Source organism: Mirounga leonina, unplaced genomic scaffold (genome assembly GCF_011800145.1).
Source record: "Mirounga leonina isolate KUSES-001 unplaced genomic scaffold, KU_Mleo_1.0 Mir_200, whole genome shotgun sequence".
Classification (NCBI taxonomy): Eukaryota; Metazoa; Chordata; class Mammalia; order Carnivora; family Phocidae; genus Mirounga; species Mirounga leonina.
Genome location: NW_023270503.1, coordinates 27,127,381 through 27,155,325, shown reverse-complemented (window position 1 = coordinate 27,155,325; position 27,945 = coordinate 27,127,381). Strand labels below are relative to the sequence as shown.

The window sequence follows — 27,945 nt, the reverse complement described above, 5'->3', positions numbered from 1 at the left end:
CTCTTCACCGCCTGCCTCCCACCCGCCTCTCTGGTCCCGGCGGTAAGATGGCGGCTGCCGCGGAGTGCGATGTGGTAATGGCGGCGACCGAGCCAGAGCTGCACGACGACGAGGAAGCGAAGAGGTAACCGGGTAGCGGGGGAGTGGAAGGGGTGAGCTTCAGCTCCGTGACCCCGGGAAACCCGTCCCTGCCATGGTGCAGCCCCTGTTGAGGCGATGCCCCGCCCTCCGCGACCCCCCCCCCCATCTGAGATAAGTCCCGATAGACCCCCTGAAGGGGTGCTCCCGGAGGTCGGCCCTCCCCTCCTGCTTCCGCCTGGCTGGGGAGCGGAGGCACAGCCTTGTTCTCGGGACAGGAGGAACGTCGCCCTTATTGTAGAAGCCGGGTCTCTGAGGGGATCTCAGAGGTCTGTTATGGAGTGGGGGAGGCTGCGCGGCGACGATGACGACTTCCTTACATCGCCCCCGACCCCCCTTCTCTTGTTAACTTCTATGCATTGTTGGCTATCAGCACTTTGCATCTTCAGAGCCCTTGTTCTTCTCACCCTCGTTCCTCAGTAATGTACCCCGGCGACCACTAGCCTGGGTCCGAGTGTGTCTCCATTATTGACCTGGTGCCCCCTCCCCGTACCCCAGAAGTCGGAGATGAGAGGGGAAGAAGGAAGAGTGAGGGCCCTGTCTCATGCTCTACACGTCAAACTCCTGCCCCTCCGTCCTTCCGGAGGAAGATCCTCATTCTTCCCAGGACTGTTCTTAAGTTAAACAGCAGAGAGGAACGCAACTGCTCGGGCGCTGTTGGCACTGCTGGGCAGCCGCAGTGGCTCGAGATTGCCAGTCTGGGCTAGCCAAGGGAGCTGCTGAGTGAGTGGTTTTCGAGAACACTCTGGATTCTGGCTACAGCTAAGGCAGGTTATTGGAAGTGGGTTGGAACGCAGTTGTGGGTAGTCATACTTGTCCTAATGCTGAAGGAGAATTATCGAAAAGGTTTCGGAAGCCCGGCTTCCGTTCGTTATCAACTGCAGATTAATTGGCTTCAATTCCCTTAGTTTCCTTCCCTCATCTTCCATATCTTTGTACTAATCCCTGTATGGCTTCAGTCTGGCTTCATGAGATCCGAAACCAGGATTCTGAGAATTTTTTACTGTCCAAATTAGAAATACAGGAGGTACTCACTGTGGTGGAATGAATCGTTAATCAAGCTTCAGGGTAATTTACTGCAGCCTGTGTCCCAAGATCTGTTGAGAACTGAGAGGCTTGACCAAGTGTGTAGTAAGTCCCCGGGATAATCAGAGAAGGCAGGATACCAGAGTCTAGTCTCTGTTCTTAGTTTTGAGTTTTCACATCATACCTAGTTCTCAGGTGGTTAGGATTAAGCATCATTAAGGAACTGCAAAGTGGGAAACAAAACTCCCCTCTCCCACCCCTCCCCCCAGCCGGGCACAGACAGAGCTTACATTAATTGCAAGGATTTACTTGGTATTGTAAAGAGTGGGGGGCGGGGGGTTGTGTGCTATAAATAGGAACTTGGGCTATATGTAGTAATTTGAAAAAACCTTCTCCTACTTAGTATAGATCTTTGTCCCTAATTGGGGTTTTACTTCAAAGCCCTCTATCTAAAGCAGGTCCTTCTTTAAACAAACAAACACAGCCTCATAAAATTATAGTAAATGAACCTGAAGGTATATTAAGAAATGCAAAATAGGTGATGCTGTAACATGACCACATCACACAAAAACATCATATTTGGTAGCAGTACAGCAGAATAAGGAGGGGTGTTGACTTAGGTTAACTGCCTTATTTCATGGAATTTAAGATGTCATTGACTGTAAAATGCACGGTTTTATCTACCACTGAAAAAAAATACTGTAAATTTAACTGAAAAAAATACATCCTTGCTAGACTTATATGTAATACATACTTACATAGATACTTTAGTTATAATAACACATAGATACTTAGTATATACCACTTATGTGAGCAAATCAAAAGGAAAATATAGTGAAATAAAATCACTATATATTGACTTTCTGCCATGTATGGGCATCCTTAGGAGAGTAAACACTGGGCTCTGTTAGTAAGAAAAAGCCTTGTTTATGTATGGTTTTCCAATGCTGAAAATGGAGTGATGATGTAGAGGTTTTGGAGGAAGGTAATTTTACATTTTTCATGTATCCTGTAATCCTGTGTAGCCATAGCAGAGGGCAGGGATAGGGACATCCCTTACAGATGCCCTTTAGTCATTTGGCCAAGTTTGTGTCTCTTGTTACAGTCCTACTACCAGTTCACTTGGGGACACTGGAGTTGATGGGTCTCTTGGGTAGTTTTTGTGGAGTCCAGCAAGGAGTCCTTCCTTCCTTGCTTCTTGGCTCAAGAGCATGCTGCTGCTGCTAAATTGTTACAGTCCCACAGGGGGCAAAGTGAGAAGAGCTTTCAAGACACGGGTCCTCGTGGTTGCAGCATTTTAAATGGCTGCATGTTTTATTTCATTAGCTTTAGTGTCTTTAGAGAGAAAAGAAATGGACTTCAGTTTCTTTTTTGTCTGTCACTCTGACAAAGTTCTTTTTCCCCCATAGCAGCTGAGAGGCTAAAATAAAAGATGTATTAGTTGGCACTCCAAAATAGATCAGGGTTCTGAATTTCTCTTTGCCCACCAGAACAGAGAAAGCTACTTGGGGAGCCAGAGAGATAAATTTCAGAGGTTTTACAATTCAGCTAATTTAATTTCAAGCCTTACACTTGCCTGGGAAGTTGCTGATTGCTTTATCTGATATATGAATACCTGTCTCAAGTGAAGGCTCTCTGGTCACATTTCCTGGGCTGGGGAGGTGTCTGTAGGCAGTCTTTATTATGGTAAAATCGAAGGATTTCAAGTTTCTCATCAGTAGAGGAAAAACTTCTGTGTCTCAGCATGTATCCAGCGTGACTGGACAATAGGGTCTAAAGGAACCAATGGAAGCCGTAGATTTAGGAAATAGAACATCCTTATCTGATTCCTTGATCTGATAATCTGTGTATCTGTTTTCATGGTGGACTCAAGCAAGAACATTGGGTCCTTTCTCAGTACCCAGGTATCATAAACTCTGTAGAGTTTGCTTTTTCTTTCTCTATTCATGTTGTTGGTGGGAAGCACTGAACCCTGAATCCATATCTCAGGGTCTGCTGCAGTTGCTATTTATTTATTTACTACAGCTTCCTGGGACATTTTGGAGTTCATGGCCATAACTGAAGAGCTTGTGGGGATGCCTTCCCCAGCTCTTCTTCCTCTGTTTTAAATTCTTAGGCATTTGTCTCTCTAAACTTTCTCTTGAAGTTCCATGGTAGGCAGCTAGACATTTCAGTAAGCCCACAAGCTGAATGGGATATTATCTTTGACCTTAAATTCAAATCAGTGAAAACACGGCTTTCAGCCTTCATTTTCATTTTGGTATACTTTAAGTGTGGGGTCAGAGGTGAAGAAACGGGAGGTGGGACAAATAAGTCATGGTTAAGGAAAGGATGAAGCTAGGAATACAGAATCCTGAATACCAGTATTGAACTTGATTAACTGGTTAATTGAACCTAATATTAATAAGTGGCAAAATTGTTAAATCAGGGGAGCCTGGCTGGCTCAGTTGATAGAGCATACAACTCTTGATCTTGGGGTTGTGAGTTCGAGCCCCAGGTTGGGTGTAGAGATTACTTAAAAATAAAGTCTTTAAAAAAAATTTGTTAAATCATAACTGGAGTTAAGGTAGAGTACAGAGGAAGGGTGTTTCTGTCCTTGCTGCTTTAATTCAGGTCCATATACTAACCAGAACCAGAAACCAACCAAATTGAGCCAAGTTGAATGGCAGTTGCTCTAGTGTTTAGTCCATTCCCAACGGCCAGAAATCTGATTGGCTTAAAACCCGGGCTTATTGAACATTCTAGCCAATCAGGGATGAGTGTAGTCATTGAAGCTAGTATTTTAAAAGTTTTTAAAAGCTGAGTACTGGGCACTTGCCTTTGCTTTTTTTCTCTAGGACTTTAGAAGATTGGAGAACAATGGTCAGCGGCTGCCTAGGTGCCTTGTGGTCTGATGCACAGTCCCTCTGAGAGCCCATTCACCCTTATTCCACTAATGTTTGGTCCCTTTTCTCCAGTGCTGAGTGATGTGGAAGTTACTTAGAGGTCGTTCCAGGTATTCTTTTAAACTGTCTGAATTTCAGCAGTAAGAGCAGCAGTAAGAGCAGAACATCATACAAGTTATCCCAATGTCTGTTCATTTTATTGGATTGACAATTTTTTTTCTTCCCCATATAAATCAAAATAGCAGTTCTTTTTTTTTTTTTTTTAAAGATTTTATTTATTTATTTGAGAGAGAGAGAATGAGAGACAGAGAGCATGAGAGGGAGGAGGGTCAGAGGGAGAAGCAGACTCCCTGCCGAGCAGGGAGCCCGATGCGGGACTCTATCCAGGGACTCCGGGATCATGACCTGAGCCGAAGGCAGTCGCTTAACCAACTGAGCCACCCAGGCGCCCAAAATAGCAGTTCTTTTTTTATCCCACTATTGGCAGGAGTATGAGTGGTTGAGACTTTTGAGAATGAAAATATGAATATTTGACTTTCAGAGTCCAATTCTGACCCCTAATATTCTGTTGTCATATGATTTGAAGTTTTTGTGGGGAGACCAGATTGTCAGGTAAGCAAAGTGTTAGCCATCTCTTCTGATTCTATTATTAGGCTTTTGGAGAGGGTGTGTGAGGCAGGCAACATTTTCTCTTATTCTCAGGGAGTTTCTGTCCTGAGAGTTCTTCCTCTGTCAGTTTGCTCTGAGATAGTCAACTACCTGTTAAAGTAAGGAACCAAGAGAACTTTATTATTTTTTGTGAGAACTTTAGAAGCCACATGCCAGTTGACAATTTAGACTCCTCACTCTGGTTCCCACCTCCACCCCCACCTCCCCCAAAAACTCAGAAAGCAGCCTTTTTCTTAATTATAGTTCCTTAGTTCTAGATTTTTGTTGGGTGCTAATGTCCCGATGAGGGTAGCAGGAGATCTCACAGAATGGGGAACCAAGGGATAGAAAATGGTGGGTTTTGGGGTATGTTATGAAAACAAGCCTCTGGCTAGCAGCTTTATGGTTGGGTCTCCTGTCCCCTGGAGTAAAGGTTAGTTAGGTAGATGCCACAGATTGTGACACCTCTCATTTAAGGAACTAGCATAAATTTATTGTGGTTGAGTCAGCTATTTCATGTGTATATCTTTCTGTGTGCAATAATAGGATTTCCGTCTGGGTCGATTGATAGTTGGTTGCTTTTTCCCCTCACTGAATAAGAGATTGCCAATTCCAGTGTGTTGCCTGGTGTCCTTCCCTGCTCAAGCAGTAGAGAGTGCTGCTGCCTTGTGTAGACTGTATCTGTGACTCCACTTGGTCCTTTCTGGCTCTGCCTCTGTTGAGGCTTCCCCCTGAATGTCCAGAAAGAGAACTATTTGAACTGGTATGTTAATGAGTTTTCTTCATCTTCATCTCCTCCCCTCTTTTTGGGAGAAGAGTGGATATTTTAATTGTGCTTTAAAGTGAAAGCAGAAGCTGTTTATTCTAAAGCAAATTGGGTAAAGGAAGCTGGGTAGCCCATTTTTACCACCTGGTAGCAGTTGCAGAGCCCACCCTGTTTTCTCTGGACCATTATGAAGCCTTTATTCACACCCAGCATAGAGCACCTTGCTTTCAGCAAGCACTGAATCCGTGGAATTCCTCCACTTACCTATATAAAATTTGTCATTTCATCCCTAGACTAGTTAGAAAAGAAAGAATAGTATGTGTTTAGTAAGATGGAATAAAAGGCTCCTGGGCTCCTTTTACTTTATTCTGTTATGGAGGTCAGAGAGAGTGCAACATGAAACAGGCCCTGTGACATGCCTTTGGGGACAGGAGGTCTCGGACTGTGGGAAGGAGGAAGGAATTTCTACTCTGAGACTGGCCAAGATCCCGTAAATTCTAAAGGGTGGAGGATGTTTCTAGATCAACGGGCAACTAGTAAACTTGACTGAATAAAAAAAATGAGTGCAACAATCACAGAGTGAAGGTGACATTTTGGAAGTAGTAAATATAGTAAGAATGCATAAAGGATATTTGACTCGGGCAGTATAAAGTATTATTGTGTTTTGTTTTTTTTTTTTAAAGATTTTATTTATTTATTTGACAGAGAGAGACACAGCGAGAGAGGGAACACAAGCAGGGGGAGTGGGAGAGGGAGAAGCAGGCTTCCCGCGGAGCAGGGAGCCCGATGCGGGGCTCGATCCCAGGATCCTGGGATCATGACCTGAGCCGAAGGCAGACGCTTAACGACTGAGCCACCCAGGCGCCCCTAAAGTATTATTGTTAATAGGTATCTTCTAAGAGTCTTCCTGCCAATAAAATAGTCTCCAAAAGCAAAGGCCCTGAAATACTCTTCTGCTCTAACAAAAGAAATCATCTTGTCCTGAGTTACATTTTTAGCAGTTAGATTTTTCTTCCACATCAGGAGTAGCCGAATACATCAAGAAAATGCAAAAAAAAAGAGAAAAAAAGATCTCATTCAAGCTTCTGCATCTCTTTTGATTTAAACTATTATTAATGACTATTAGAAGAGCTGAACTTTATTAAAAATAGATTATTCTAGCCAAATACTTGAAATAAGTAAAAGCAGTCAGGTATGTTTTTGTCATACAAAAATCTAATCCACATTTCCTAGGTTGCAAATGTTATGGAATAGTGAACTGTGCTAGTCTTTTTTTTTTTTTTTTTTTTAAGATTTTATTTATTTGATAGCACAAGCAGGGGGAGCAGCAGGCAGAGGGAGGGAGAAGCAGGCTCCCTGCTGAGAGGGAACACAATGCCAGGGGCTTGATCCAAGGACCCTGGAATCATGACCTGAGCTGAAGGCAGACACTTAACTGACTGAGCCACCCAGGCACCCCGCTAGTCTTTGTTTTTATGCACGGAGGTAACTAAACCTTGAAGTGATATTGTACTAATACTGGAGCATCTCATCCTTATTTTAATAATTCACAAATACATGAAATGCGAAGCATTTCCAAAGTGAACTCAGTCATATTGAGGGCGTTTTAAAAACTGCCACCCAGTGAATCCTGCATTAATGAAAGCTGATGAGTAAAATTCTCTCTTTCATTGCTAAAAGATAGACTAGTTGGCCTAAGGCGAAGATACTGCTTTACCATTCAACTTGGAAGTATTTAGAGAGAAAATGAAGATTTTTATAGGGCATCTAATTTGGGTCACGTTGCAATGTGAATTGCTGTGTTTTAATGAATGGTTAATTTAGCTGAGCTGTAAATGTGCAGAGTTGACTGGTGATCATAAGCCCAAGTTGTCTGAATTGATCACATGATGCTGAGCCCTGCTAAGACCTATGTGATACCAAATGATTCCCTTGGCACTTTTCATTGGAGTAATTAGCATCTGTGATGAATGAGTGCTACATTGGGGGAGAGAGAATATAACTGCATGATCAGAGGATATACAGATTTTTAACACATGTAGTGTAGAAGAGCAGGTGTCAGGCTGCAGTTTTCTGATTGATGAAGTTATTTCCAAAAAATAATTTTAAAATATCAAAGCGGACCAAGAGTGGAATGTAGTCTCCTCACCTGTGTCTGTCAGAGAGAAGGCCGTCTAGGCCCTCCAGCACTCATCCTGTTGTGGTGGGCCCTCCCCCTATACCTCCAAAGAGGATAGAAGTTTTTGAAAATCTTTCAGTAGCTCCTTCACAGGAATTTGTTGCTGGCTATTAAAGTGAAAGGACTGGTTTGGTGGAAGGTAGAGTCTTTCTCAGCATCTCCTGGTGAATCAGAGGTGCAGCTTATTCTGCTTAGAGATTGGGTGGGAAACTAGATAAATTAGTTTTAATCTAAAAACCTTAACGTTGGTTAACAGGATCTAGTGGGGAAAAAATCTGGGACTGTTAGAGTTAGGCAGCCTGTGCGGCTGCCTTGGGTACCTCACTGGCTCTTCCTTGTTGAAGGACTTGTGAGAGTATCGCCATAACCACCTCAGGAGGCCCAGATCTTCCCTCGGAATGCCTTGGCAAATCTGAAAAAGCACTAGAGATGTAGTGTAGCTATTAATAGCTCCAGCAGGTCAGTTATGGCCAGTCTCTATTTTGATGTGGTATTATATTTCAGGGTTTAGTCTGAATTTTATTTTGTGGCCATAGAAAATAACCTGTAGTGTAATTTAGTCCACTTTGGACTCCTTTCCTCCTTTTGGTTCGTCTAGGTGGACCTAATTAATTCCAATCCTTCCTTTCTCAGTGCTGATGTGTTTTGGTAGGTACATGTTGTAACCTCACTTGGTTATCAAATCTGTTGACCCTGGTGGTGAGTGGTGACAGATACCAGCACCACACTGCCCTCAATTCCCGTGTTAACCAGCTCTTCTCCTTCTTTTCCAGTCCCACGCCTTTGACATCTCATCCTTCAGTCCCTTTGCTGTAAGGGCAACTTGAACAAGCTTCAGCCCTTTCTCAGACTCCCAGGGCAGGACTTGAATGGATTTGACCCTGGAATTGTTCCTGATGCAGCCTTGTTCAGTTCTTGCTGCTGCCATGCTGGATTCCAAAGATCCACTTTTTCCTCGGCTGGTCTCACAGGGTCAGGCCCATTGGTTAAAGCTTGTCGCGTATTTGGTGGGGAGGTTCAAAATGAAGGCGGGACTCCACTTTGGGAGTTGGACCTGGAGGCAAAAAATAAGCATTCAGCCTAAAAGCACTAAGTGCCCATTGTTTAGGCAGCTGTTAATCAACCATGTTTCTATGAAAATAAGTCCTTTTCATGAGGCAATTGTGTGGGAATAGCTAATTCTGGCCTGATGCTGTGCAGTGTGAGGTTAAAAACATGGTAACTTGTCACAACACAATTCTTCTTGTTCTTTCTGCTGTGGGCTGCCTCTACATTACTCGCTTTGTTTGCTCTAGAATGGAATCTACTCACCATTTACTAAAATGAAATGCATTTCTTGGGGGAGGCAAAGTCCAGTTCACTAGGTCTTGCATCTTAAAGAGAAAGGAGCCCTGCTCTCTCTGTGACTAATTGTTAGGAAATGTCATTAGCTTGTTTAAATGCAGATTGTAGTTCTGGAGTTGGATTTTATACTCGGGGGCTTTTTTATATCTTAGTGTGAAGAAATTCACATTCATTGCCCATGTCTTGTTCCTGCAGGACAGATTAATTTTTAAAGTCTTAAGCAATAGATAGAGATGAGCATTGGAGAGAAAGCTTAGCATAGTAGACAGTGCATAAGCTTTGGAATCTGACAGGTGTGGCTTCACATCCTGACCTTGGGCCACTTTTTAATCTCTATCCCTTATTTTACTCCTCTGAGAAACGGGAATAATGAAACACCTGGTAGAAGGATAACGCATGGAAAGTACCAGGCTTCAGTAATTATTTCTGACTTTCCACAGAAATCATCCTTTGTGTTTTTATAGAAGCCAGTGCTGAAGTCCCTTGCAGCCATGGAAGTTAGTGTTTCAGGAAAGAAAGGGCACCATTCTGTAGCTCTACAGATTGTTTCACCTTTGACTAACAAGCTTTCTACTGCTAATATGGTGTCTGTCCAAGTGCCTGGATACCTTTGGTTTTCCTCAAGGATTTGTGTATTTTTAGCCACTAGCCAACTGAAGAGAAGACTAGATCACAGTTGCATTGTGGGCCCAGTGTTTCCTTTGAATTTACCACTCCATTTCTTCACAGCTGTTTGACTCAGCTTCTGACATCCAGTGTTGGGGAAGCCCTTTCTTCAGATCTCTTGGCATGTCTGCTCTTAAAGGATAGGCTCCTCATAGTTTTTATAGTGCCTTGCTTAATTCACATTTATAGGATGGTGTACACCATGTAGAAAGATTGCAGTTGGTCTTATAAATCTTGCGGTTGGGGGATCCTTCTTGAGGACTTTTAATAGCAGATGGCCTCTTTATAGCATTGTACCAGTTGGTGTAAATTATTCAAACAGATTTATGTCCAGCACAGTTCAAATCTGTCAACATTTATAGATCATTCCCATTTTCCTTCTCCTTTCTTCTAGCAGCCTTTTCATGTTAGTAGGGCTTGCCAGGACAGTGCTGGAGAAGAATGGAAAGGGAGATCGCCTCAATAAAAGGAGGGCGGCTTTGCCACTTTGTAGTTTAAAATATGTAAGTAAATAAATCAAATCTTCCCAATGCTGATGTCCATAGACTCAAGCTGTAAACTCCCATACCATTACTATGTTAAGAATTAGGTACTGGGGCGCCTGGGTGGCTCAGTCGTTAAGCGTCTGCCTTCGGCTCAGGTCATGATCCCAGGGTCCTGGGATCGAGCCCCACATCGGGCTCCCTGCTCTGCGGGAAGCCTGCTTCTCCCTCTCCCACTCCCCCTGCTTGTGTTCCCTCTCTCACTGTGTCTCTCTCTGTCAAATAAATAAATAAAACCTTAAAAAAAAAAAAAAAAAGAATTAGGTACTTTTGTCCCTACTTCCCTTGAACTGGATCCTTTTTTGGTTGTGTAGAGGACAGAAAAAGAAACAAAGATTCTTATAACAAAAGTGCTCAGATATTTCGTTATGTTGCAGGAATCACTTGGGTAAAGAATTATCTTTGTCACTCAAGTTGGTCATTAGAATGATTTGGGGTATCTTTGGTAGAGGTTACTAGTTTTTTACAACATTGTTGGTCATGTCTTACTCGATTCTAGTTCCTTGATCTGGAATATAATTCTCCTTACATAACATTGTTCCTTTCGGAAAGTACAGTTTGTCTAATGGCACAGCTTCAAAAATGGATCTTGGAGTAGGGCAGAAATTCTGATATTATCCACTTGGTGGTTATACAAGATACTATAGAAATGGTAGCATAAGTACCCACATAGATGTGATAGGCAGAGTACATCAGTAGGTGGGTACTTCTGAGAACATGGCACTGGCAGGTTGTACCTCATATGTCCCTGTTACCCAAGTTCTTGGTCTCTGCTGTCACTCAACTCCGTCCTCCATCTTAAACACCAATATTCTATGTGTTTAACTCCTTTGCCACCTGCTTTTGCTCTGCTTGTCCTTTCAATGACAAATGCATGAGTCACTTTTCAAGAGCATAAATCATTAGAACTCTAGGGATGTGACCCCTTTCACATTAAGAAATCGTTGCCCCTGAATGGAGTGATCTGTAACTGATTTTTTTTTTTTTTAAGATTTTATTTGTTAGAGAGCACAAGCAGGGGGAACAGCAGAGGGAGAGGGAGAAGCAGACTCCCCGCTGAGCAGGGAGCCCGATGCGGAGCTCGATCCCAGGACCCTGGGATCATGACCTGAGCTGAAGGCAGATGCTTAACAGCTGAGCCACCCAGGCTCCCCTGTAACTGATTTTTAATGTTTGCTGAAGAGGCAGCAGTTGTGACACAGGGGAAAGGAAATAAACATGAAAATTCAGGGGCACTCGGCTGGCTCAGTTGGAGGAACATGCAGCTCTTGATCTTGGGGTCATGAGTTTGAGCCCCATGTTGGGTGTAGAGATTACTTAATAAATAAATAAACTTAAAAAATTTCAGTCTCTGTGAGAGGATGTCTAAATTTGCTTGTTGTATGGGATATGACTATTGGCAGGAATAACGAGGAAAGGCAGGCCACATGAGAGAGGTTTTCTTGATTTAGTTTGAATGTATCTAAGTGACAAAAATAGCATCGAACAAATCTATAAATTCCTTCAAGTATTGCACTAACTTTCAGCTCAATATACCCGGGGCTCTAGACAAAAGATTGCTCCCATGAGATTACAGAGGTTATTCCCTGTGTATAATATGCTCCTCTTTCTCTTTCCTTTTCAGGGAAGCAGAGTCTTTCAAGGAACAAGGAAACGCATACTATGCCAAGAAAGATTACAATGAAGCTTATAACTATTATACAAAAGCCATAGGTGAGAAGGACCTTAACTGCTTATGTTGGAAGATAAATTTGCTCAGTATAAGTACTGTTGTATGTAGCGGCTCTTGAAAAAGTAGCCTTTGGCTTAGTGGGTTCATAACTTACTATGCGAACTCTTTCGGACTTAATTGGCTTATGAGGGATGACTTATAAATGGGTAGTTCTTCATTTGACAAAGGCAATTCCAGAAATTCTAGATATGGCAAAAAGATAACCCACCTAAATGCATCTCAGCCATTTCTAGTTCATTTAACCATGTTAGAAAATGGCCTTTGTATGGGGCACCTGGGTGGCTCAGTCATTAAGCGTCTGCCTTCAGCTCAGGTCATGATCTCAGGGTCCTGGGATCGAGCCCCACGTCGGGCTCCCTGCTCCATGGGAAGCCTGCTTCTCCCTCTCCCACTCCCCCTGCATGTGTTCCCGTTCTCACTGTGTCTCTCTCTGTCAAATAAATAAATAAATAAAATCTTAAAAAAAAAAAAAGAAAATAGCCCTTATAGATATTAATTATCAAGTCTTAACAACTTCCATGCTCCATCTGCCAGCATATTTTAATCCCATGTCAGCATATTTCTCACTTAACTTGCTTACAGGCTCTTGACCCCTAATTCAACAAATGCAAATTCATTTTCATTTCTTATTATATATAATACAATTCATTAAGAAGATGAATATGCTGACCCCTCCCCTTTAAAGAATAATCAGTGCACTTTAAAGCTATTATAAATTATTTTTAAGTAACTTTTATTTTTTTAATAGGTCATACCATTGCTGCTGTCGGTAGTCAAAAATTTGGCCATGGCCTTTTAAAGAGAGTATGTCAGCATTCCTATTATAGTTTGATTGCCTTGATGTAGTTCTGAGGGGAGAGGGCCCCTGAGTTTTTGAAGCAGTGACCCGTGCTAAGCTTTATTTTATTTTCTTCTGCCCTTCCCGTAGATATGTGTCCTAAAAATGTTAGCTATTATGGGAATCGAGCAGCCACTTTGATGATGCTCGGCAAGTTCCGGGAAGCTCTTGGAGATGCACAACAGTCAGTGAGGTTGGATGACAGTTTCGTCCGGGTACGTAATGCGACCATCTGGGGAGGACCGGTTGCTGCAGTTGCTTTCCTTTAGCCCAGGGCTTCTCAGTCTTGACTTTGTAGACATTTGGGACCAGATAATTCTTTGTTGTGGAGGGCTGTCTTGTTCATTGTATGATGTTTAGCAGCATCTCTTTAACCACTAGGTATAAGTAGCACCCCTACCTCCCCGGCTGTGACAACCACACATGTCCCCAACATTGCTAACCGTCCCATGGAGGGCGGAATCTCCCCTGGGTGAGAACCACTGCTCTGGCTGCTTTCATCCCATGTTGGGTTTTGTGTGGGTGTTTGTTCCTGCTGTTGATTGCTCTCTGCTTGGCCAATCATGCTCCTTTTCTTCGCTCTTTGCATTTCTTCTAGGGACATCTACGAGAGGGAAAATGCCACCTATCTCTAGGGAATGCCATGGCAGCATGTCGTAGTTTCCAGAGAGCCCTAGAACTGGATCACAAAAATGCTCAGGCACAACAGGAGGTATGGTTCTGATCTTGTCCATATGGAAAGAGACACTGTGGTATAGTGACCTGAAAGTCAGAACTGAGAGCTACCTAAAAATAAAAAGAACTGAGAGCTAGTCTCACTTCTGCCATCACCACATCTGGGTAACTGTAGGCAAGTCTCATAGTCTGTCCGAGCCTCAGTTTCTTATATGTAGACAGAGTTTTGAATATGATTTATAGTTTTAGAAATCTGTGAAATGGAGGGTTTCTTAGATGGCTGAGGAGCCGGCAGATGCTGCAAGGAACTAATTTGAGTGAGGTTAAAGAATTTGAGTAAATTCAAGTCCTGATTAAATCAGTAGCAGCTAAAATGTGTTTTAGTTCCATCTCTATTTATACCCAGTTTACTCCTGGATGCGTTTTAGTGAGAATCTGGAAGCTTCTGCTCAACCTCTGATGATGCTGTGCCTTTAATTTATGTCTATCAAGGCACGACTCTGGTGTTCCTGACTTGAAGTTCAAACTGAGGTTGCAGGTAGGGCTTTAGCCTGCCTTTTAGGAGTCTTGGCTGCATCTTCACCAACTTGATTTGTGAGAAGTCTGTGGTTCTGATTTTCTTGAACTCATAATTCATCAAAGCCTTGATTTTTGTGGTTGTTGAATCTACAACTTCATTAAAACTTTCCCTGTCTGATTTTCTGGCGTAGTTCAAGAATGCTAATGCAGTCATAGAATATGAGAAAATAGCAGAAACGGATTTTGAGAAGCGGGATTTTCGGAAGGTAAAGTACAACTATGGGGAAATCTCATCTACCCTTTATCACAAGGCCACGCGTGTGCACGTGTAATATGATACAGAAGGTGTGTGTGTGTGTGTGTGTGTGTGTTAGTATGGTACAGAAGATCCAGAATAATAAATTACCACTTCAGTTTGACTTTGCCTTTTTCTTTCTTTTTTTTTTAAGACTATTTTTTTTAAGAACAGGTTTACAGCAAAATTGAGAGGAAGGTACAGAGAGTTCTCATATTCCCCTGCCCCCACACATGCATAGCCTCCCCCATTATCAGCATTCCCCACCAGAGGCACTTTTTTTTTTTTTCAGATTTTATTTATTTATTTGAGAGAGAGAGCATGAGCCAGGAGGAAAGGGCAGAGGGAGAGGGAGAAGCAGACCTCTGAGCAGGGAGCCCGATGCGGAATTTGAACCCAGGACCCTGGGATCATGACCTGAGCTGAAGGCAGATGCTTAACTGACTGAGCCACCCGGGCATCCCCAGAGGCACATACGTTACAGTCACTTTTTTTTTTTTTTAATTTTATTTTATTATGTTAATCACTATACCTTACATCATTAGTTTTTGACAGTCATGTTTTTGACAGTTATGAATAGAGCTGCTGTAAACATCTGTGTGCAGGTGTTTGTGTGGACATAAGTTTTCACCTCTTTTGGGTAAATACCAAGAAGTGCAGTTCCTGGATTGTGTGGTAATAGTATGTTAAGTTTTGCAAGAAACTACCAAAATGGCCATACCATTTTTGCATTCCCACCAGCAATGAATGAGAGTTCCTGTTACTCCACATCATCACCAGCATCTAAAAAATTTTTTTGCCAAGGTATTTACTTTCTTAATTCTATTTGGCTTTATGATAAAAAGCAATGTGAGTTTACTTGAATTTGTTCCTGCTTTTGATACAAGATAGTATCCTACAAGTGTGTTGGCTAATAGAGGGAATACTAGTTGGAATTAAATATTAGGTTTGGATATTGGTTTAATTTGAATAATGAAAGCTAGCTTTCACCCTGCTTTATGTGAACTAGATGCAGGTCTAAATAAAAAATAGAGGCTCCTTTTAGATTTTTGGCCAGTGTATGTAACCTGTCATCACTACAGTTTTGATGTTAGGCCTTGCTGTGAAAGCACACTACTCTCCTTGATGGAGCTGTGTGATAGTCCATGAAAATGCACCAGAGGGGTTGACCTATCTGAAAACATGAGAAAGGTGTAAAAGTTCTAGATACCTTTCTAGATTTTGTTTATAGTGGTTATGTCTCATCTGTATAATTCCTAATTCCCTGCTTTAGATGATATTTGGAAGTAGCTTTCATTAGAGTTTCAAAAGGGAGGTGATTAGCCTCCTAAAAAGGTAAAAACCACGGATTAGGGTCAGTTTTCAGGATCACTTAAAAGAGGTTTGTATCATCCAAGGAATAGAGTTGTTACTTCATATGTGGGAATTTGCTCAGTGCTTTCTATAGAATGTACTCAGTAAACGTTTGATAAAAGGGTACAACTAAGAATTATTCTTAATTATTCTTAAGTCACAAACTGTGCAGGTCTTTTATTTGGTAATAAATATTTCTGATTAGCTTATGCAGAGTCCCAGCATTAACTTATTAGCATCCCTCTTTTGTCTGTTGGTTTTAATAACCATAGTGTCTTTGTACTGTGATTCATAAGTTTTTTTGGTGTGTGTGTGTGTGTGTTTTCCTTCTGTCATGTTTTCTGAGGTTTACATAGGCAAAAGCTTTGTCTCAAAAGGCAATCTTTTGAGTTTCTTTTCTCTCTTGCCCACTCTGGAGCCAGAATCCCCAGTTTGTGACAGAATCCTCTGTTTGTGACATCCCAGCCCCCCCCACTGTAGCTCATGGTGATGTCACAAATGAAGAATTATGATCCTGGCAGGGGAAACAGATGAACTTGGAAGAAACAAAGATCTTCTTTGCCTGCAGCTGTCCCTAGTCATGGGGAGTGGGGGGTGGGAAGTGAAGCACTAAGCCTTCAGCTGACACGCCACTGACCCGATGAGCAGAACCATCTCCATACAGAACGTTGCGAAGGCAACAGGGTGTGGCTGCTTACATCTGACTGCTTCCCCCCCGCCATTCTCTTTCTATTTAAGGGGGAAAAATTAGCACCATGATTCTATCTTACATGATACCTGAACTTTCATAGAATCCTTAGAACTTCTAGGATAGTAACCTGTGCCCTGAAAGAGAGTCCTCCCCACCACTGCTCTGTGAACACTGCAGTCTTCCAGTGGAGCAGCTCTTGGTGTTGCCCTACTTCTGCATATTTTCAAATTTAAATTTTTGAATAGGTGCTATTCATTGTTCAAAAGTTAGAAGTATTGGTTGGTGGGGGGGAAGCTAAAAATATAAATAGATACTCAGTGATAGGTATTCCCCCAAACTTCTGTCTACCTAGTTCTCACCCCCTGAAGTAATCTCTAGTCTTGTTTCTTCTGTTGCCTTCCAGTCTGGTTGTATGTATATAAGCAAGTAGAAATATAGAGTCCTGATTTTCTTTTTTTTTACATGAAAGGTCGTATGCTTTTCACTATTCTGTGCCTTGCTTTTTTTCACTTAGTGGACCTTGGAAGTCTTTCTGTACTAATACATGGAAAGTTGCTTCATTCTGTTTTAGAGCCACACGGTATTCCATTACATGAATGTCCAACCAGTTGCCTTTTGCTGGAATTTGACCTATTATTGCTTTTGAGTTTTCAGACTTCATTTCTTCCTGATCCCCATGGCCAGATTCTTAGACCGAATGGGTGTCTCTTAATTCCACATTGCTCCTTTGGGTCATTTATCCTTGACAAGGATATGATTCAGCAAGGATCTCCCAGGAATAGCAGCTAAACCAAAAATGAAGGCTCAGAGAACAAACTTCTGAAAAGAGAAAATAGGAATATATGGAGAGGCTTTATCAAACTGAAAGACAATCTCAGCGTGTGTGTGTGTGAGAGAGAGAGAGAGAGAGAGAGAGAGAAACTTGCCTTTTGGTTTATAAACATCTTAAGTATAGTAATTTGATATAGTCTATTTAGGACCATTTAAACCAACCATTTTACTGATATATTGCTACTAAAATAGAAGCGGAGGGGCGCCTGGTTGGCTCAGTCAGGCAGCCAACACTTGATTTCGGCTCAGGTCATGATCTCAGGGTCCTGGGATTGAGCCCAGTGTCGGGCTCCATGCTCAGCGGGGAGTCTTTTTGAGGATTCTTTCTGCCTCTGTTCCTCTCCCTGCTCACACTCCCCAAAATAAATAAATAAATAAATCTTTTAAAAAATAAATAAAAATAAAATAGGAATGGAAGGGTGGCCACTAGGGTACTTAGTGAGATGTGAGGCTCATGGCACAGGAAGGAGGGAACTGTAAGCAATTTTAATGATATAGGGAGCGACGATTCTGTGTCAGGTTATTTTCGGTATCCTTGTCTTACGTAATAGGCTAAGCATGGTGAGTTATACAGAGTAGCAAATAATTGTATTTCTACAGTAGAAGGATGTGAATTTTGATCACAGTCACTGTGAAGGCAGCTTAGCATGGTGATTAAAGTAACAGGCTCTGGAGTTGTAGTGTCTGAGACTGAACCCCATTTCTGTCACGTACTAGCTTTGGTGACCTTGAACACATTCCTTAATCTCTGTGCTTTAGTTTAGCTTCTCATTAATAAAATAAGGTACTTCATAAAATTATTTTATAAAATTATGAGCATTAAATGGGTCAGTATATAAAGTACTTAAATGTTTGCTGTTGTCATGTCATCATCATCTGGATCAGTTGCTCTCCTTGTTTCAGTGGTTTAATCAAATGAATCAGGTATGTTCCTAAGCTCTGATATTACTTTCCTTTTAATCTGTTGCCTGTGGCCAGACATTTATAAATGAAGATATTTCTAGAGTCCAGAATGAAGAGCCTTATTTGCTTTCTTCTCCCCATAGGTGGTTTTCTGCATGGACCGTGCCCTAGAATTTGCCCCTGCCTGCCATCGCTTCAAAATCCTCAAAGCTGAATGTTTAGCAATGCTAGGTCGTTACCCGGAAGCACAGTCTGTGGCCAGGTATGAAGTCAGGCCATTTCTGCATTGAAATGTCCCACCACTGGACAGGTGCCGCCTGGCAGCTGTCTATAGCAGGCGCTACCATATGTCCTGTAGGTAGACCAGGTAGAGCTGATCAGACCTTCCTGGGACTTAAAGCCACAATTAGACCGGATTTGAAAACCTACCAGATATATAGAAGTATGGTAGGTACTTCAGCTGTATGTCGAAGAACAGATGTGTGAGGTGGTTTTTTTGTTTCTGTTTTTTTGTTTTTTATTTTAATGTCATTTTCTTCCTACACCACAGGTTTGTGAGCCCTGTAAAGGGCCAGGTAGTAAATATTTTAGGCTTTGTAGGTCATAGAATCTCTGTCGTAATTATTCACTTCTGGCAGAAGCAGCCATTGATAATAGATAAGTGGATGATGTGGCTAGATTTCAGTACAATTTATATAAACAGTGACAGGCAGGATTTGGCCCTGTGGGCTGTAGTTTGCCAATTTCTGTTCAAATAAAGACTGAGACACATGAAGTGTATTAAAGGTAAATACAGGTGGTTTATTTGGGAAGAGCTGGGAAGGTATGGGAAGAGCTCATTGGGATCTATCTACCTTTGGATACTTTCTATACTAGACACACGGTCAAGAGAAAAACTGGCGATAGTAATCACAAATGATAGTAATGGTGGGGAGATCCAAACCACGGCTGAATGTGCCCCTTTCCGGCTATTGCAGTGACATTTTACGAATGGATTCTACCAATGCGGATGCTCTGTATGTACGAGGTCTTTGCCTTTATTATGAAGATTGTATTGAGAAGGCGGTTCAGTTTTTTGTACAGGCTCTCAGGATGGCTCCTGACCATGAGAAGGCCTGCATTGCTTGCAGAGTAAGTTCTAGGCCCCAGATCTGAGTAGGAACAAAAGCTACCTTTTTGAGCCTTTAAGAGAGTCAAGAGTGGAAGGTTCAAGGTTCACATGAAATGTGATAGCTCCTTTTCCCACCTTGCCAGGATGCTTGGGCCTTTCATTAGAAATTATTTCAGAAGTACTTTTATTTGTCTAAAGGTAAATGTGATCATACAGGGTCAGATCCTTCTAATACCTAAGTGTTTTTTTCTTTTTTTCTTCCCTCAGTGAAGAAAAAATAGTAATGCTTAACCTAGGGAGTGGAGGTAAACCCTGGGTAAACAAGTCTCATTGGTATTCTGTTGTAAATCTTGGTTCCCCTGTCCACTCTGTAGGAAGCATCAGTGAGCAACAAATAGCCCAGGTGGCGGGGGCAGGGCAGAGGGTGGGTGGTGGTGGTCAGGGTCAGTGTGATGCTAAACACCTGGGATCTGAGAAACTGAAAATAGACTTGGGCCCCTCTGTACAGTGGTCTGAGGTTTCCTGGATGTTAACTGACCTCCCCTTCCTTTTTCCTGTAGAATGCCAAAGCACTGAAAGCAAAGAAAGAAGATGGGAATAAAGCCTTTAAAGAAGGAAATTACAAGCTAGCCTATGAACTGTACACAGAAGCCCTGGGGATAGATCCTAACAATATAAAAACAAATGCTAAACTCTTCTGTAATCGGGGCACGGTTAATTCCAAGGTAAGCACTCGGTCTGGGTCTTGGGGCCTGTGGAGATATGTTTAAGGGACATCAGAGAGGTCTTGGGGATTCTGCCTAATGAGGGCAGGCCAGATGAAAGGAGAAAAGGTGATTTTGGTGGAAGGCTCAGCTTGTTAGGAACTTCCTTCGGAGAGGCAGGCTTTTACCTTTTCTGTGGAATTGAAGGGCACTTGAGGGACAGTTTGGAAGGCTGTTCCTACCTGTTCTTCCTCACGTTCCCTTTCCTCCACTAAAAGAATACCTAGAGGCTCTGGGATAATTTTTTAAGCAAATATTATTGCTGCTTTGGCCTAAGCAAGTGATTCTTTCTTTCTTAGGAGTGATTTGGAGGAAAGTAGAGTATGAGGCAGGCTTAGTTTTTTTGTCCAGCATAAGTGATGGTCACTGCGCCTGGCTGGAAATGGCCTGCGGGCCCACTGTAGTCCTGCGTGTACCGTAAGAAACAGCAGCAGAGTCCTTGCTCTTACAGTGTTCCAGCGATCAGAGATCAGAGCAGTTCTTAACCCTCTCATTGGCCTTTGGGAGAATGAGGGCAGGAACCACCCTTCCTATTCCCATATCCTGTTTGGGCACTACCCCAGGAACAGCAGGGGTGGTTTATCCCTGCACGTAGGTGTGCCTGGCTTCCATCCCGTAGAAGAGAAACCAGTTTCAAATCTGGTGTCCTTAGCTCTCTGAGACACTGGCTTTCTCAGTGACCGAGAGTGAGTGTGACAGTTCGGGGGGCCAGCATGACTGTCCTCTTAGAATTTTGAAGCCATGCTCACAGCCTCTGGGTTCCCTCGGTCTGCAGAGATGTGAAGTATGACTGCTCTCTCTCTCCTGAAGCTTAGGAAACTAGATGATGCAATAGAAGACTGCACGAGTGCAGTGAAGCTCGATGCCACTTATATAAAAGCCTACTTGAGAAGAGCTCAGTGGTGAGTGCCTCCGGCGGGCGAGGGGAAGCGAGGGTTGCTGCTGGCCTGCCAGGGGAATTGCATTGTGGATGCTGACGCAGACCCAGGGATGTTGTGAGGTCATTTGGTCCTTCCCCCTGCCTCTAGGTGGGATTGTTCCAGCCCTAGACTATCTTTATAGACCTCCAGCGGAGGAGATTGCACAAGCTCCCTCAGTCTCCCATGCCTGTGTCTTACGCCCCTCACGGTCAGTAAGTTTCCTCTGATGCCTGACCCAAATTCCTTTTGTTAAAGTTTAAATCCATTTCCTTTGGAGATTGTATTTTGTGTTGTACACTTTTGCTCTAACTTGGCACAGTGCTTGGCACACAATAGGTGCTCACTCAATAAATGTTTTGTGGAATGAATGTATGGTGCTTGGAAGAGGAAGAAGTAAAGTATCTCTTGGAGACAGTTGAGTCCTGTTTGTTCTGGGTTAGGGAAGACAGTCTCGGTTGGAAGGGATTTAATCTGGCTCAGCCTCCCAGCAGTATAAGGAAGCCCCTTTTGAAATACTCCATGGGACTCTGATTTATGAGCCAGGAGATGCCTACCTAGATCTAGTGCCCAGACTTGCCGTCAGAGTCCAGGCACTCCCTGGCTTGCTTGTCCATGCAGACTCTGTGCTGCAGACAGGAACCGCAGCAAGGGCTAAGAGAGACTCCCACAAATCCATCTCTTCGTATTTCAGATTATTTCCCTGACAGAAAAACACATCCTACCTTTAAAGTTCCAAAGGAAGACCTGTTTGTTGTGTACTAATCCTCTAACACTCATGCCATTTCTTGTCACGAAATGTCGGACCCAGAGGACTGGTGATGTTACTGATGTCTGAGGAGCCCGTCATTCTTTAAGCTCCTCAGTCTCATCAGTGGTGCGGGGCGTGGCCTGCCTCCCGTTTAGTTTTCCCCAAATTATCCACATTTTTTAAAAACAGGAAAATTGCTACTGTGTTTTTTTTTAAGTGGATTTCTAAGTGGATGAGTAAGTCTGTCAAACAGAAACATCCACGGAATTGTATTATAGACTCTGTGAGACCAGCTGTCAATCATCTCTTGTTTGCAAACCACTGGCAAACATGGAAGCTTTGGAAGACAACACATATCCTCTGACCCAGCTAATGACTCATTTTAACAGATAAAAAATGCTATATGCAAGTTTACTGTGGTGTTATCTGTAATAGCCAGCAAAGAGAATCCCCTAAGTGTCTGGTGGGGCCGAGGTGGCTAGGTACATGACATGTCAACTCAGTGGACACTCTGCAGTGTTTGAACAGGAATGGGGAGAGAAGAGAAAATTCTTGGCTTGTTAGGGGGATAATTAAATCTTTATTAAGTGTTCAATAAGGAAAAATCAAATGGCTTTAATCAGACAACTCCTTATCTTTGTGGTAGAAACAGAACTGTCCTCTGAGTAACTCTGCCTTTGAGATCCCACCACAGGGGACAGCATGCACTTTTGGGTACAGTTGGCCAAAATTTGGCCAATGATCCCCTCAGGTAGCCGGGATTGACATGAAGTAGTGGAGATTAGTTCAGGCCAAAGCCTAACGAGGGGCTTTGCTGCCCCAATCGGCCTCAACCTACCCTTGAAGTTGGGGAGACGGCCAGATCTTTGCTACAGCTCCTGTCATGGGCTGGAGTTTCCCATTTTCCCTGAGGCTCTACTACTCTACTTTTTCTTCAACTTTAAAAAAAATACCTTCTTAATAGATAGTTGGCGTACAGTGTTATATTCTTTCAGGTGTACAACACAGAAAAAAATTTAAATGTGAAGATATCCCTGAATTTTAAAAACACGTTAAGTAAAAATGCAAATCACTATAGTAAGTTTGTTTAATACGTTCCAAAAGGGCATGGAAAGTTCATTAAGGTTGCTTATCTGTCCCATCATTCTGCACCTGGGCTGTCCCCTTATTATTATTCTTCATCCTGTAAATGGGTTCTCTGAGCTCCTGGTAGCATTTGTGCCCTGTGTGTGCAGGGTACTGGCTTTTCTCACCATTTTTTAATTAAAGTTGTAAATTAAGATGTTGTTGGAAAATCAAAGATGCTTCAGAAGTTGGGCTTCCGTCTTGCCAGCCACATCAGTAGCTGTGGCCTCTCGGCCCGGCGGAGCTCTGATGTTTGCAGAGACGGGTTGGTGTGGGGGCAGGGTAGTAAATTTGGTCTCTGTTGTGCAGTGGCTGGCTGTGGTGCACCCCGCTGAGGCGGTCTGTCTCTGGAGCTTCTACCACAGTCCGTTTACGTGGTAGGCCATCTTGGCGCCAGTGATCTTATCAGGACATGGAAATTACCACTTTGCTTCTGTGGAAGAGAAGGTCTTAAAAGGTCCGGCACTCAGCCTGGCAAGCTTGTTTCTCCCCATCTGGGCCAGCCCCCCGCCCTTTTCTCCTGCATTACTGAAACAGAAGCAAGTCTGTGTTTAGAGTCTCCTTTTCTCTCGCTTACCTACATCTCTCAGATTGATTAGTCTTACTGGAAGCATTTGCCAGCAGCCACCACCTTGAACTTGATCCTTCTAGTGGCTCACTAATCCCACTTCTACTCTGGATTGGAGCTGGCCCTGCATGTTTATGGCACTACAGGTTTCCAAGCTTTTCCATATCCATGGCTCTCACTTGATAATTTTTCTTTTGCATTTCAATCCCAAGTAAGCGTTCAAGTAGGTGCGCTCACATTGCCTTTCCTAAGGCAATCCAGATGCCTCTCAGGGGCTCTGTGACGTCAGAAGGAACCTTCTCCCGTTGGTTGCTTTCTGCTCAGAGCAGAGTCTCACTTTGCTGGTTGGGTGCAAGTGGCATGAGATCGCTCTCTTTTTACTTGAGGAACTGGTAGTTTTAATTCTTCACGGCTAGCTTAAGGACTCCTGATTCATGAAGCATTTCGACCAAAAGTGTGTGTCTCTTGCTTGAGCTGTGCCTCTTCTGCAGCAGTGATACCGAAGGCCATTTCTATTTACGTTGCTGTACCACCCTGTATTTCCTTCTCAGTTACATGGACACAGAACAGTATGAAGAAGCAGTGCGGGACTATGAAAAAGTATATCAGACGGAGAAAACAAAAGGTAAAGGGGTCTGAGAACATGTTTCTCAGGGAACTGTGAGGTCTTTCTCTTAGGCCCTTAAAACTGGACATGGGATTGTTTGATTCAGGGATCAGGGATATACCTGGAGCCTATTTGCCAACCAGGAAGAAGTGAACAGAGATGCCAAGTGCAGGATAAGGCACTTCTTTTCTGCCCCTAAATCCTCTCTGTCACTTTCACTTCCTTTTCTGTGTAATTAGGCTGATGTGAGGAACCAAAGTATGAGTAGATTTTTTTTTTAATCTTCAGAAGAAAACACCATAGGGTGCCTGGGTGGCTCAGTTGGTTAAGCGACTGCCTTTGGCTCAGGTCATGATCCTGGAGTCGCGGGATCGAGTCCCGCGTCGGGCTCCCTGCTCGGCAGGGAGTCTGCTTCTCCCTCTGACCCTCCCCCCTCTCATGTGCTCTCTCTCTCAAATAAATAAATAAAATCTTAAAAAAAAAAAAAAGAAGAAGAAGAAAACACTATAAACGCGCCTGGTATGTTTAACAAGGCTTCTGACTGTAAGGCATCTATCTGGGTTAGGACCTGGTAAAGGAAACCAGAGTCAGATTTGTCCATTGACTTTAGCTGTATCCTTCTAGAACACAAACAGCTCCTAAAAAATGCACAGCTGGAACTGAAGAAGAGTAAGAGGAAAGATTACTACAAAATTCTGGGAGTGGACAAGAATGCCTCTGAGGACGAGATCAAGAAAGCTTACCGGAAACGGGCCTTGATGCATCATCCAGGTAGAGTGGGTACGGGGAGGGGACTTGGGAAGAATGAACCAGGCCGGCCCTGCCAAACTGGGCCAGAATGAAAGTTTCTGGCTCTTTAGCTGGGAATGAGCTGTTGGTAAGTTCCCTACCCTCCAAACTTTGGAAGTACCAGATTCTAAAATCAGACATAAAGTGGTCTCTGTCTTAAACTTTGTTTTCTTGTGATTGAGTTTTTCCCATACTTCTCCCTTCAGATCGGCACAGTGGAGCCAGTGCCGAAGTTCAGAAGGAGGAAGAGAAAAAGTTCAAGGAAGTTGGAGAAGCTTTTACCATCCTCTCTGATCCCAAGAAAAAGACTCGCTACGACAGCGGACAGGACCTGGATGAGGAGGGCATGAATATGGGTGGTGAGTTGGTTGGGGCAGCTTGGGATGAACCTGACAGCTGTGGATTGTTAGAATTTTTCTGAAGACACTCCAAAGGGGAGTCTGCGTAACAGCCAGTGAGGCATAGTGATGTGTAAGGCCCACCCTGGATAAATACCTGTAATGTGTGAGGCACTGTGATGGGCACTGGAAATAACAGGTAAATCAAACAGGTTCCCTGAGCTCCGAGAACCCAGTCTTGGGCTTTGCAAACTGACCCACAGGCCACATCTGACTCCTGACCCTTGGATGTGGAGTCCCAACAAGGACAGTCAGGGTCACAGGTGCTCAGGATGCAGAGTGGGTACTTAGATGGTGAGCAATAGTAAGGGAAGGCTTGGAAATGCAGAAATAATACCTTCGGGGAGCTGTGAGGGGCTGAGTGGGGGAGGATAGAGGGTGCTCGAGGCAGGGGAGGGTGAGACATGAAGCCCCAAAGTAGCTGGATCCCCCCTCAGAAGGCCTTGGCGGCCGGAGTAGGGAATATGGGCTTTTTCCTATTGGCTGGAAGTTTTCTCCGCCTGCAGAGTGTATGCTGACTGATATTTACATGTGTCACCCATTCCCTGCGGGCTTCACGAAGTTCAGTTTCCCCGAAAGACTTAAAGCGTAGCTGTCAGTGTCGCTGCTCGCCATGAGCTTGGTTGGAGATGAGAAAGGCCAGGAATTCTGCACACTTCTCAGACCATTGTCTCTAATACCAGCCCTCTCTCCTCCATTAAGAAAATCTTGGAATTTAAAATAGGATTGATGATGTTGCCTAGATAATCCTTATCTCTGGTTCGGGGTTTGTGTGTGTGTGTGTGCACACTTTAAAAACTTACGTTTACTAATAGTAAACGTTGCTCTGCCCAGCTGTTGGGAGGAGCAACGAGCAGTCAAAAGCTACTGGAGGGTTCTAAGTAGGGGAGCTCCCAACCAGAGTTGAGCTCCAGAAGTATATGTGCGATGGCAGTGAGGACGTGGTTTGGTGCAGTGAAGGGGGGCGGTGAGAGATGGCGGAAGGCATGATGGGTAGGAAAGGATCGGAGGGCACGGTGGGAGATGTAGCAGGAGGTGGTTGCTGATGTTTTGGAAGAAGGGAGGGACGAAGCTGAGTGGCTTTGGATGGCTGGCTCGGAGCCAGTCACTAAACTAGGGGACCCAAGACGAGCAGGTACACAGGCAAGGAAGAATTTGCTTTTGGACACAATGTGCCTGTTGGATCAGCTGGCGGAGACAAATCCTCTGTGGAGCTTAGCAAGTCAGGTGGGCATCGGGGCAGCAGACCTGTGGTCTGATGATAAGGCCGCAGCACTGGAGTCAGGCAGAAGCTGGATTGTTCAGTTCTGCTGCCATCACTTGATCTTGAGCAGGTTACTTGAGCTCCCTACTTAGGTGTTGCTGAGTATAAATTGGGGGCGATGTAAGGTGTGCAGAGTACGCAGCACAATGATCGGCACCTAGTAGGTGCTTAATAAACCATGACTCCCCCCCCCCCCCCGCCCCGGCCTACAGTCTAGACAGAGCATGGAATCAAATGAATACAGTAAACCTTAGATCTTATTCCTAGATTTAGTGTTGCTAGCATTGAAGTGCTAGATTTTCGCCCTCTCAGTAGCAGCCCCAGCATTACAGGGAGACGGCGTGGGCGAGTCTTGTAAGTGCAAGTGGCCTCCCAGTTGTTGAGAAGAAGGTCCGGCAAAGTGGGCTGAGGCAGAGACAGCTTTCCTTCGGGCCTGGCTGGGAAGGAGGAGCGTGTCCTACGAATGGGATGAGCAGCGATTGGCATGGGGAGTCAGTGAGGTTTTGGGAAGGCGGTAAGGGATGCGGCTGGGAGAGCTTTGGGGACCCGTTCTCAGCGTTGTCATAAGTCCCTCTTCAGACATGTCTGACTTTTTCCACTTTTTGTCCCTGTCTTGTTTCTTGTTCTGCTGCACAGATTTTGACGCAAACAATATCTTCAAGGCATTCTTTGGCGGTCCTGGGGGCTTCAGCTTTGAAGGTGAGTAAGCCTCCTGCTCTCGGGAGTTCCCAGATTACAGGCTCATAATGCGACTCCCCACTTAGGTAGCTCTTTGTCACAGGGGCCCAGGAGTGGAGGTGGCAGAAGGCCCGGCTAGCAGGATACAGATCCACTCAGGTGCTGCAGGGAGGCCCCTGGGCGCACCATGCCTTGGGACCGTTAGCCCACCCCTCTGCAGGGCCGGGGAGGTGTCTCTAAGCTGTCTCATGCTGGGGCTTCTCCACAAGAGTGAGGTTAAGCAGCTACACACACAGCTGTTCACATGCTCCCCTGAGGCCCCAGGGCCTAGGCTGTTGATGCTCTGGGCGGTTCTTCTGAAGCAGCCCTTGAAGACTTTGCCGTGATCGGCAGTGATCTTCCCACCGAGAGCCAACTAACAAGCCCTTCTTTTGCCTTACAGCATCTGGTCCAGGGAATTTCTTTTTTCAATTTGGCTAATGAAAGGAAACCATCCAGAACCCAGAAAGTGCAGACTTGCTCAGTGTAACCTTGAACGTGGGCACAGTTCACCTCCTCCCTTCATCTCGTCTCCCCATCCTTAGAGCAGTTTCGTTTTCTTAGTTGGATACCCTGTGTCTGTGTGAGTGGGGGGAAAGGAAAGGGAGCCAGCACCGGAGACTGCAGGGAGGGGAGGGAGGCGGGGGGTGGACAGGGAGGCAGCTTGTGAATTTTTGTTTTACTGTTTAACTTTATTAAAAAAGAAAAAAAATTAAGAGAATAAAATGTTTTGACCCTTTCTGGCACTTTGCTCTGGCAGCTACTTTGTGTCACTCCAGAGTTGGTAGGCCAGAGCGGAGTCCCCAGCATGGAGCTGCTACGGACGTGGATTGTAGGCCGAGCACCTGCCCGTAAGGGGTGTGGGCACCCAGGGCCTGATGGCAGGGGGATGCTGTCCACCTC

General features: G+C 44.1%; 1 protein-coding gene across 4 annotated transcripts; it reads left to right on the top strand.

Moving 5' to 3' along the window:
• Positions 1–9: 9 nt before the first annotated feature.
• Positions 10–27,763, top strand: DNAJC7 (DnaJ heat shock protein family (Hsp40) member C7). Of its 4 annotated transcripts, XM_035027114.1 has the most exons (15): positions 103–124; positions 4,002–4,159; positions 11,819–11,907; positions 12,855–12,979; positions 13,363–13,476; positions 14,150–14,224; positions 18,175–18,293; positions 19,009–19,162; positions 19,703–19,867; positions 20,717–20,808; positions 23,819–23,892; positions 24,499–24,645; positions 24,870–25,022; positions 26,962–27,024; positions 27,446–27,763. In XM_035027114.1, exons 2-15 carry the CDS (start codon positions 4,131–4,133, stop codon positions 27,481–27,483), a joined length of 1,437 nt encoding a protein of 478 aa, XP_034883005.1. In that variant the 5' UTR covers positions 103–124; positions 4,002–4,130; the 3' UTR covers positions 27,484–27,763. The 4 variants fall into 4 exon arrangements, with proteins under 4 accessions (XP_034883004.1, XP_034883005.1, XP_034883007.1 ...); XM_035027113.1 differs by lacking the exon at positions 4,002–4,159 and having other exon boundaries at positions 10–124; XM_035027116.1 differs by lacking the exons at positions 103–124; positions 4,002–4,159 and adding an exon at positions 8,461–8,614.
• Positions 27,764–27,945: the final 182 nt, after the last annotated feature.

Excerpts from the sequence above, each read along its gene's own strand:
- DNAJC7 (XM_035027113.1), top strand. The coding sequence starts at position 48 with ATGGCGGCTGCCGCGGAGTGCGATGTGGTAATGGCGGCGACCGAGCCA. Across the intron at positions 11,908-12,854 it reads CTATTATACAAAAGCCATAG|ATATGTGTCCTAAAAATGTT; the intron begins GTGAGAAGGACC and ends CCCTTCCCGTAG. Across the intron at positions 12,980-13,362 it reads TGGATGACAGTTTCGTCCGG|GGACATCTACGAGAGGGAAA; the intron begins GTACGTAATGCG and ends CATTTCTTCTAG.